General features: G+C 32.0%; 1 protein-coding gene across 1 annotated transcript; it reads right to left on the reverse strand.

Moving 5' to 3' along the window:
- Positions 1–7,903: 7,903 nt before the first annotated feature.
- On the reverse strand, positions 7,904–10,038 carry LOC112001765 (probable disease resistance protein At5g66900). Its single transcript, XM_024033943.2, has 3 exons — positions 9,835–10,038; positions 9,112–9,323; positions 7,904–9,009 (listed from the first exon to the last, which is right to left on the reverse strand). Exons 1-3 carry the CDS (start codon positions 9,990–9,992, stop codon positions 8,174–8,176), a joined length of 1,206 nt encoding a protein of 401 aa, XP_023889711.2. The 5' UTR covers positions 9,993–10,038; the 3' UTR covers positions 7,904–8,173.
- Positions 10,039–12,064: the final 2,026 nt, after the last annotated feature.

Below are 12,064 nucleotides of genomic sequence, written 5' to 3' on the forward strand. Positions count from 1 at the left end.
AAGAAATGAAGTGGCTCTTGGTGATTGCATGGCCGGCGAAGTCTTGGCCTTTTGGTTTGTCAACATGCATGATGCTTTAGCATTACTTGTGTTGAATTCTCATTGGTTGCATGTGGGTGAAATTTTCACTATCACATCTCATGCATCATATGCCTAATTAAAATACCAACTATGCATCATACTAAGTATAAATTTATAATACAACTAGTCATTTCAATTATTTATAATCTTTACAAAATCAAAGCTTCATGCACTTAAAAGTAATTAAGATAATAACACGCATATAAACCCATAAAATTAAATATGCAATTAAATTAGGTTGTTACATCTTCGACCCATCTTTGCTTGCTTTCTACTTCTTACGATTTTCATGGGTTTACTACTTCCTTTTTTGGGGCTCTCTTGGGCTCATTTGCTTTATTTGGGGCCTTTTTACTATTTTGTGGGCCTGTGTACCATTGTTCTTGCCATTCGGGCCTAATGATTTTTCTTACTTTGCTAATTCTTCTTTCTTCACCCTTTGTTATATTATTGGGCTTCTTCTTGCCATTGGCCTTTTTTTTTTCTTTTTTTTTGGGCCAAAATGGGCCCATTTAACATTTAATATGGTTGATGTCTGATGGGTAGGATCATTTCGTGTGAAGGTGACATATGCTTTTTATTTTTATTTTTTAATAGACATCTTTCCCCCATCCTCATCTCACTTGGTTTAACCATCGCTTCGCCGGAGCTATGAGATCCTCTTTATACCCTAACTGAGGGGATTTAAGATTGGACAGGGCATAGTGTTTATTGGCCTGTCGGGAAAACTACATGGTTGACTTCTTCAATTAGACCTAGTGGACTGACTTCCCTTGGCCCATGATCCATGGACGTGTTTAATAAGTAGTTTGTTTTCCCTGCACAAAATTTGACCTAAAATTTAACAAATTAAATTGTATTGCTTTTAAAAAAAAATGCATTGCTTTTTAAATGTAACAAATTGAATTTTAAGAATTTTTGTTTATAATCATATTTCAAGAATTCAAAAAGTATCAAATTAATAATTGAGGAATAAAGAATTTAAACTTTAAATGTTTATGTTGAAAATGTCAAAAAGTACCAATGCTCTTAGGTATAATAATAATAAGAATAATAAGGACCCATTTGATAAGAGATTTCTAGTAATACTGTTTAAGTGTTGTGAAAATACGTGTGAGTGAAAAAGTATTGTGAAAATATGTGTTAGTTGTTTAAACAATAAAAATTGTTGTTCAAACTACATTAACAAACAGGCTCTAAAATACTTTGGTTCACTCTTTTGACCTTTTTGTCGTGTATAACATATGATTCTACGTAGCCACTGTTATGCCCTTTTTATTAGAGGGCCATAAAAAGTTAAAAATCCATAACGTAAGGTACAGTCGTTGTAGCCCATTATGTTATTTTCATTCTTTTTACTTTTTGAATTGGCCCAAGCCCAAGAAATTTTAATAGATAAATTGAAGGCATATGGTATGTAGGGTAAAAGAATGGGCCTATATTAAGCATACCCATGGACCCAAGAGATGGATCTTACCAAATGAGATGGGAATACTTGCAAAGTCTATGGGCACATGTGCACTTGATTGATTTGCAGTATTTACCCAAAATCGCATAATTGCTGTAAGCCATAAGAGCCATGTTGGCTTCATTAAATACCCACTAACAGATTCCCACAAATTTAGCAAATTCTTTAGGCCTATTTTCCACCAATAGGACACAACAATGATGTTTTAGTAAAAACATCCCCATAATTGTTACAAAACCAAATTGTCCTAGTGTCCAAACAATAGCAAAACTCAATATTGTCATTCATCTAAAAATCTAGCAGCCAAAAGCTCTGATCCTTAGGAAATTAGGCATGCCCCTAACTTGTAAAAACCTAGTCACCAATTCATGCATTAATAACACATTTTTACCTACCTTACCAAGCTACACTTATTCTTCCAACTTATTTCTAAGCTTTTGATATAATAAAAATTAATAGATCACTTTGGCTTTGTTTGGTGGGAATGATGGAAAATGATGGGAAGAAAGAAAATAGTTTAGTTTTCCATCATGTTTGTTTGGTTGGAATGATGAAAAACTAATATAAATTTCATTTGTTTGATTGAGAAAAAAAGTGAGAGGATAAAAAATGTAATTTATATAAATTTACTCATCTACATATACCCCTACTAGTACTACATAGTATATAATAAATAATTTGACACATTATAAAAGTGACACATCACTTATTATGTTAATATGTCTTTTTTTATTTTTATTTTTTATCTATGAATTCCTTTATACATTAAAAAATAATTCCATTAACTAAATTATTTAAAATGAAATATTAAAAAAATCCTTTATACATTAAAAAAAAAAAAATAATGCCATTAACTAAATTAGTTAAAATGAAATACTAAAAAAAGAAGGAAAAAAAAAAAAAAAAAAAAAAAAAAAGACTTGTTGATGGGTGGTTACATGGCCGCTTTAGATAGGATGTAATTTAAAAAAAAAAAAAAAAACTTTGAATAGGATAAAGTTTAAAGAGCATTCACATTAAAATGTGCTAAATATTTTAGAAACTCAAAACACTAAAAAAAAGCCCACTGCATCAAAAATGCTAAACTTATAATTTTTTGACACCTAGCTACAATAAAATATTATAAAAACAAACAAAAAAAATATTATTTAAATGAAAGTTAGAGAGAGAGACTATTTTTTTTCTTCTTCTTAATTTTGAGAAATTGAGAGAGACTTGAAGGGTAAAAGAAAGAATATTTAAATGAACGGGAAAAAGAATAGAACATTTGATGTTAGGTGTATTAAAAAGTATGGTGTTAAAATAAATAAAATAAACTTTTAAATTAGAAAAAGCTAAAATTGCAATTTTAGAAAGAAAGGTGGCTACTTGTGCAACATTATATAATGAGGTAAAATGTCATTTTCTGTTTGATGCCAGTTTTGCTTCCCATATTTTTCTTGATTTTGGGAGAGAAAATTTTGTAGGCTTAGGTGAAAAACACCCTTCTGCCCAGGGTTTTCATTTGCAATCATTTCCTTGATATGAATGTGAAATAAGGATGTATTGGATTCCCAGAAAATGTTGGATGAAATGGTTGAAAGGAATTGTTGGTCTTGGAACACAATGATATTTGGCTATGCCGGCAAGAAAGCTTAAAGAGACTAGAAATTTGTTTGATGAAATACCCGAAAGAATAATTTTTCGTTGATGGCAACACTATTGTGGTGCCTAAATCATGACTGGCCTAAAGACATGAAAATTTAACATCGAATAAGGTTACCAAATCTAGTGCTCTTGCTGTCTAGAAGTCCAAACTTACATATGGGCAGGGATATACAATCTAGGCACATTTTTGACAAGATGGTGGATAGGGATGTTGTTTCTTGGACAATATTGATTGATGAATTAGTAATGGGACATGACTTGTGTTCTATGCATTAGTGCACTGAACACATTGGGATATGGACACATGTTCAAAATTGGACACGTATTTACATCCTAACGTGTTCAGTGTAACTGATGCCTCTTCTCTTAGTAATGGATAGGGAAGACGGGAAGACTGATCTTCTTTGTTGTTGGCATTGAAGACATCAGGGATTAATAAGACATAAATCAATGTTTGTGTCTATTTTAAATGCTTGTGCGGATCATGTTGTAAAGGACCTAGGCAAGCAAGTTCATGGCTACATAACACGGTCACCCCTTTTCATTTACAGAAATTACTATTGTTCATATGGATTCAAAGTATGGGACTATTAAGAATGCAACAAAGTTATTTAAAGGGATGCCTATCAGATTTAGTTTCATGGACTTTCCTAATTGTTAGAAATGCTCAAAATGGTCAACCGAATGAGGCTATCTAAAGTTCTCTGAGTTTCTTCTGAAACCAAGTACGCAGCCTGATCATGTTACTTCTGTTGGGGTTCTTTCCGCTTTTATTCATGCTGGATTAGTTGATAAAGGACTTGAATGTTTCTATTTGATAAAAGAAAAGATAGCTTAACAAGTATAACAAATCATTATGTTAGTATCATATGGGGATTAACAAAATGCCCAAGAAGCTTGATAAAGTAATCTGGGCTTCTATACTTGGTGGCTGTAGCCAATAGAATTCACCCTTTATACTTGTGCTACATGATTTAAGGAGCATAAACAGCAAAATCTTTCCTACCAAAATGAGAAGCTTGCAGTTGCATTTGGAATCATTTAAACTCCACCAGGAATGACAACATGCTTTTCAACACCTTATATCTGGAGTCAGCTACTGCCATGCTATGGTATCGAAGCATTTTTCCTTTTTTATTATTTTATAATAATGAAAATTTGTTCTTTCCTACCCCTGCTATGGGAACTTTATATATCCGCTTCCCTGTTATTTTGCTTCTTGGTGGAGCAAATATGCCATCGTGACTAGAAGCTAGAAAACACTTTGTTGGACGGAAGCCCGGCTCCTCAGTTGAAGATATGTGTCTTTGGATATCAATGGCGACTCCAGAAATTTTTTTCAAAGTGTTCCTTAAGAAGCATAAATTAAACAATCTAATAATTTGGTATATTATTGTTTTATTAATTATAAATTTATTAATTGTTGTTTAGCGTAACATAATTTAATTTTTTTGTCTTTTATAATATATTGGTTAATTAAATTATTAATTATTGTTTATTAGTTGCTTTCCTTAATTAATTATTAGTTAATTAAATTATTGTTTATTGGTTGCACTAGCACATATTCCATGTGCATTTACTTCTCTCAATTCAAATATCTCACCCGGCCCCATGTGCCCATCCACCCCTCACTCCACTCAACAGACAAGCCTCATGCCCCCAATAAAAAGTTTTCAATTTCAACTAAATAAATTGTTTCCAAATAAATTCTTAATAAACCGTCAACAAGGATTGAACAGAAAAATAAATGCACATACAAAAGAAAAAAAAAAAAATTCATTGTTGCACTATGTACACAACACAACACTACATTTCACTAACTTTATTATATCTCAACTCCCAGTTCATTTCAAAGTTTCAAACAAACTCAATTTTTACTTAAAAAAAAAGACACTAACAGACAAACATAACTATTTACCATTAAAAAAACTGCTATTCATATAAGCACAAAAAGACAAAAAAGAAGAAGACAAAAATCAACTCATAGAGCACAACACGTGGGAGGATATCCATCCACCACTAGACACTTCTAGTATATTTGGATTTTGTTAATGTGTGCCCTAAGGGCACACATTATTTTTCATTTTTGAAAAAGTTTTTCTTGGAAATTGAAAAAGTATTGACAATTTTTTTAATTTTCAAGAAAATGTTTCTAAAAATGAATGGTTTAATGTGTGCTCTAAAGGCACACATTAACCGGACCCTTTTCTTTAAGTTATTATTTAAGTCTCTTAAAAAGAGAAAGAACTCTCTCTCTATCTATCTTTGTATCAGACAGTTTATGATTTTTTTTTTTTGTGCCCGTTTCTCACTTGCTCATGAGAGAGAGATACCAGATTTGGTGCGTTTGGGCTAGGGGCAGGGCTGGCAGCAATGCTGTTACCATGCCGCTGCTACTGCTGCCTCTCCCTTCACTGCTTTACTTCAACCATCAGCCGCTGAGTCTCTTGGTTAGGCTTAGAGCTAGGGTTTTATTTGTTTTATTTATTTATTTATTTTTAATCTTTGATGGAATGAGAGATTAGTTTTGTTTTAAATTTTTGAAAGGCAGGACTATTTGTTTTTGATAAAATTTGGTTGATTGGGTTAAATTTTCTTTAGCTTTACTATTTTGTGATTTATGTTGTTGTGCTAAATTTTTTGGGCTTGCTAAATTTTCTTTTATAGATTAGATCCATATATTCTTTTTATGGCCTTTTAAAGTGCCAGTAATATTGTTGGGCTTTTTTGTGGGCTTGCCCTGTTACAACTTTTTATTTTTTTAATTTATTATTATTATTATTTTTTTTAGATTTTAGTTGGCTTTTTTTTTTTACAAATAAAAAAAATTAATTATTATATATATATATATATATTTTTTTTTTTCCAGGAACACCCTGAGCTTAACATGGTGTCGCTACTATTGGATATTCAAAGGTACTAGTTGCATTTCTCTTTCTTATTCTCTCTGCTGTCAGTTTAGAGGAGACAGAAAGGGGTGGGGGGATCACTTAGTTAAGGTGAATTATTGACTAGCTATCTTGGGAGAGTTCCAAATCTCATGACAAAACAATTATTGCAGATTCAGATGATTTTAAATTTGCTGTTAGTAGTGCGTTTTTCATAAGCGAGTTGGCAAGGACTAAAATGACAACAAATTTAAAATATAATGACCAAATTGAAAGTTGTAAAAACTTAAAGAAACAAATTGAAAACGAGGTCAAAATATAGACCAAATATATTTTTGAAATTTTCAGTGAATAGAGTAAATTGAACCTAAATCTCAGAATGAATTGTTGTGAACTAGGATAATTGAAAGATAGATTAGTCAATTTGAGGTGGCTAGCCTCTTGAACTTGAGAGAAAATAGAAATTTTTGGTTAATTTTTTGCTTAATTCTTATTAATATGTTCAACATACATAAATAGTCAAGGATGAGATGGCCTCATCAACAAATCCTAAAACATTTGAACTAATCATATCTTAAGACATAGTAATTAATTTTAAAACAAATAAATCACAATACTAATCTATCTTATTCTATTACAAAACTAAATTCAAATAATTTATCCATCACATGGGTCATAACAGTCCCTTCCCCTTCAAGATGAATCTTGTCCTCAAGATTCTGATACATCGAAATAGATGCTTGCTCACACTACATCCTCCTCCCCCAATTAGAGAAAACTTGACCTCAAATCTTAAAGAGTTGAAGGATAAGAATTCGAACCATGGATACTTGCATTGATTTTTTAATCATTTTTGTGAAAAGAAAAACCTTGATTTTCTCATCCCTGAACTCATAAGGAATGACAAATTCAATGTGTGAAATTAGACTAGACTTCTTTGAAATCACAAGAAGACCCCTTTGATCAATTTTTTCCACTTCATTATTCCTTACATCCTCCAACATATTAGTCTCTAGAATTATTGGTGATGCTTGGACTACATCATTTTGATTCTCCGAAATTTCATGGGATCCTTGAGCTTTTGATTGTTCTTTGATTTCCAAAATTATATTGGATTGTTTATCTAAGACCTCTATCATTTGATCCCACGAATCTTGCATCCTTGCTATGCTTTTAAACATGTCCTTGGTAATATTTAACATTTGGTTGACATTCTCCTGCATGCTCTCCATTCTTTATTTGTTGGGATTGACGCTCTTGAGTCTTGATAGGTAGATGTACTCTCTTTTTTATTTATTTATTTTTTTATATCAAAATCGAACTGGTCAGGGTTGGGCAAAAAAGGCTTGCTAACAAATGGGTCTTCAAATTTTTTTTGGAAGGTCACAGGTTGGGCTATATATGATGGAGGTTTGGTAATCTAGACTTTGATGAATGGGTGGTCTAGCCGTAGATCTGGTTGTTGCTTAAATTTTTTTTTTTCTTTTTGGTTAGGTGTTGCAGTAGATGCTTGGAAGTATATGGTGGATGTGGATTGGCTTAGGTTGCAGATGGGAGGATGGTGTGTGATAGTGTCGTCTTTTGGCTCTAATACCAAATGTTATCAACTAGGATAATTGAAAGATAGGTTAGTCAATTTGAGGTGACTAGCCTCTTGAACTTGAGAGAAAAAATAGATATTTTTGGTTAATTTTCTGCTTAATTTTCATTAATACCTTTGACGTACATAAATAGCCAAGAATGAGATAGCCTTATTAACAAATGCTAAAACATTTGAACTAATCCTATCCTAAGACATAAGAATTAAATTCAATACAGATAAATCACAATATTAATCTATCTTATTCTATCACAAAACTAAATTCAAATAATTTATCCATTACATGGGTCATAACAGAATCAGAATCTTTAGACGGTAAAGAGCAAAGAATAGACTAAGCTAATCAATACAACACCGGATTATATTCCTATCCACCAATTAAATGAATGATTATTGGCAAAATCCTTTATTTTGTAAGCTCCCCCCAATTATTTTCTAATTAGCTACTGTTGGCATCAACTATGATTTAGCATGAACAGTTCTCAAAAATCATTTGGGAAGCCAATTCAGGTTGATATCTTTTTTAGCCACCTCTACCTTAAGCTTAGTGAGGAATTCCTTGATAGGCTCCCATAACCTGGCCCTCTCTTCATCACACACCACAAGCTTTAACTGCTCAAGATCTATTATTGATTCTGGAAATTGAGTACGCAATCTCAAGCACCCTTTCATGTTGAGCTCTTTTAAATTACACAACTCACCAATGTGTTTTGGCAACTTCATAATACTTAGGCAATCAGATATGTCTAGATTGCTTAACTTATGGAGGGTTCTGATTGAATCTGGTAGCTCTGACAAATCAGTACATGACCTAAGCCTTAGCACTTCTAAATTCACCAACTTTCCAATTTCTTCTGGTAGTGCAAACAACTTATGACAGTTGGTGATGCTGATTTTTTTGAGGTGGATGATATCACTCAACCCAACAGGCAATTCCTCCAGATCATTGCAATAGTCAATGTTTATCTCCGTCAAATTTGGAAATGCATCTGAAAGCTGAATTGTACAATTCTCAAAAGCCTTACCAATATTACACATAAACATGGATATTTTCTTCAAACTCTTCAATGGTACAAGGGTCTCACAAAGCGAAGAAATTGAAACCTTCTCTAATCTAATTCTTTTTAAATTGGGTAGAGACCCGAGCAATTGAAAATTGCTTATTTTGGAATGAAAGAAACCATAATTATTGATTATCAAAACCTTGAGTTTATCCATTTTCTCCACAAATTCAGGTAATGTGTAATTCTTTGTATGAAAATTCAAAACTAAAACCTCAACTTTGGATCCTTGAATGTTGCACCAACTGGACGAGAATAATTCATCTGCAAAAATAATTTTATACAATGTGACAAGCCATCAATATTATGTAAATTACATATTGTGTATGTCTGTGGGTGTCTTTGATAGAGATAAAATGTGCCAACCTGTTGAGATGGATAATAGGCGAGCATTAATGGGTTGCTGCGTTTGTTCTGTCCACCACTTTGGTAGATTGTTTCCACTTATGTTAATAATCAGTCTTGACCTTTGTCCTATAGACTCCTGGCTGCTCTGATGCATAGCAAGCTCTCTAAGAATATCATGTTGTGTGACAAAGTCTTCATTGTAATAGCTTTTGACTTCACTTGCATCTTTCCTGTGAATGGGAAAAATTTAAGCTTAGACCATATTCAAAATTTTCGGCTTCACATATGAAAAATATATAAAATTAAGAATATAAAGACACAACAAAGGGAAATAGATACTACTATCAGTTTCTATCTACAATAATTATATTCAAGTGTATGCCAGACAAGATGCAAACAGGTGTTAACTATAAAAATTTGAAACACCCCTCTTTGCCAGGGCACGGTAGTCGGAAACTTGGAACATCTTGTTTCCAGATTGGCATAAGTTTCCTTTTTTCTAGCTCTTGTTAGTAATCACCTTTCAAATCAATGGTATGCAAAATCCTAAATTGGCTGTTGACATGTCAAATAAACTATAATAACATCTTATCAAATGCCATCAAAAGTTAATTAAGCCATAAGAAAAATATTTTCGGACTTAGGCCAGGTATAGAGTTATGGCATAATACAATTAGCAGTAATCACGTGAAGAAATCACACAGCAAGAAAACTGTAGTATAGAGATAAAAGCCAGCATACCTTGCTGTCACAAGACTAGCCAGATTTCGAATGTTGAGTTCTTGTAAATTGGCAATGGCATGGATGCCATCTTCATCCAGTTTATACAATTCTGCCCACATATCAATGAGGGCAGCGGCAGGGATCCTTTGGTCTTCGGGAAATGAACCTAGGTCCATGAAACACTCTTTGATGATGACCTTGTCATCGGAAAATTCTAGGCTTTTTTGATAAAAATAAACTATCGGTGAGACCTAAAATTAAAAGCTCACTCTTCACTTATATAGTAGAAAATTTACAGACCTAAAGATATTTCGGAAACGGATCGGAAACGGATCGGAAATAGAGAAGAGTATCACTGCTTCTTTCGTGGAAAAGAAAAGACAAAAATAAAGATACTTACCGTAGAGTATCTCCACGACAGCGCGTCTTCACAGACCTAGAAATGTCCGAGACTCGGAGTTTTAGACTTTAAGTTGACGAACTTTCGTCCGAAGCAAGGATATGTACTAAGGTTTGTTTGGTTGCGATTTGCTAGTATAAAAAAGTGAAATGATGAAAAAGTGCAGATAAAAAAGATAGAACGGTAGAAGATAAAATTTGTATTAATTTACTTACATACTATTATTAAAAATTGATACCCAATTATATAAAAAAAAAAAACAACCAACCAAAAAAAAAAAAAAAAAAGATAATCAACTAAGTTTGTTACAAAATAAAAGACATGCCCGGTTCCCAAAAATAAAAAGAAAAAAGAAAAAAAGAAAAAGAAAGGCGCGTTCCAGTAAAGCCCAAAAAAGGAAAAAAAAAAAATATCAAAAAAACCAAGCCGAAAAAGGCTCAAAACAAGAAAAGGAAGCTGTATGTGTCTCGCTATCAAACGCAGGAAAGGAAAAATAAAAAAAGAAAGCAAGAAAAAACCAAAACATCATAGAGGAGAAAATATATGGGAAGATAACATTTTGGTGAGTTTAGAAAGAAAATATCTGAGCTTCATTAATTTTTTTTTTCTCTCATCCTTCCAATCAAACATTCACAAATTTTTTTCTCTTCTATTTTTTTTCTCCATCCTCCCTAAAATCTATCAAACCAAATGGACCCTAAAAGCATTGGTTTAAGAAATATTTTTAAAAAATTTTACGAAAAAGGAAAAAAATAATTATTTTTTTTTACAATATATATATATATATATATTTTTTTTTTATAAAATGGTATCAAAATTTTCCTAAAATAGTATGTTAATGATTATCCTAATTAAGGACACTCATTAATATGAACCTTATATTAATGGTTTGGTTTTGCTCACCTATCCATCTAGTTATTAGTACTTATTAGCGGTAGACCTGTGCTATACATGAAAAAAAAAAAAAAATGAGACTTATAAGTGTTAGTCCCGAACTCTTCTCAAAATTATATGATTATTTTCTAATAAAGTATAGTTGATACAATAAATTAGATTTTCTAAATTAAGCTATATTTTGTTATTTGAAAGTAGGACAAATTACAACTTACCCACTTGTGGTTTGGCCGAAATTTAAGTTATATACCTGTAGTTTAAAATTTGACACTTTACCCACCTGAGATTAGCTAAGTTAGAGTTCAATAACCCATTTCTGTTAAAAACATGGTTAAACAGGTACTTTTACTCCATTTTTATGTCTCTCTCCTCCAAAAATACAACAAACATAAAAATTCAAGATCAAATAAGATAAAAAAGAATCCAGCGTAACACTTGCATAATGAGATTTTAAATTATAGGTAAGTAACTTAAATTTCCGTCAAACCTCATGTGGGTAAAGTGTCAAATTTCAAATCACAGGTAGGCAATTTAAATTTCGGTCAAACTACAGGTGGGTAAGTTGTAATTTTCCCTTGAAAATATTTTAAATTTAAAAGTTTTTCCTTTTTAAATAAAACATAATGCATTTTACGTTCAATTATTATATAAGACAAAATATATTGTAAATAATGTAATGTGTGGTTGGAATTTGTCTCTAATATTCCTTACAAATGGAGGAAAGGAAAAATACAAGTCTTTAATAACATAACAAACCTCTCATTCCAAAGCATCACTAACGTGGACTGAATAAACCAAACTAGACCAAAGTGGTTGAAGTAGACCGAACTAGACTGAAATGGACTAAAATGGCCAAATTGGACCAAAGTGGATCAAATGGACTGAAGTAGACAAATGAACCACAATGGACCAAAGTAGACCGAAATGCTACCCCGATGTGGCTCAATAGGAGCG

This window comes from Quercus suber, unplaced genomic scaffold (genome assembly GCF_002906115.3).
Source record: "Quercus suber isolate HL8 unplaced genomic scaffold, Cork oak 2.0 scaffold_896, whole genome shotgun sequence".
Lineage (NCBI taxonomy): Eukaryota > Viridiplantae > Streptophyta > Magnoliopsida > Fagales > Fagaceae > Quercus > Quercus suber.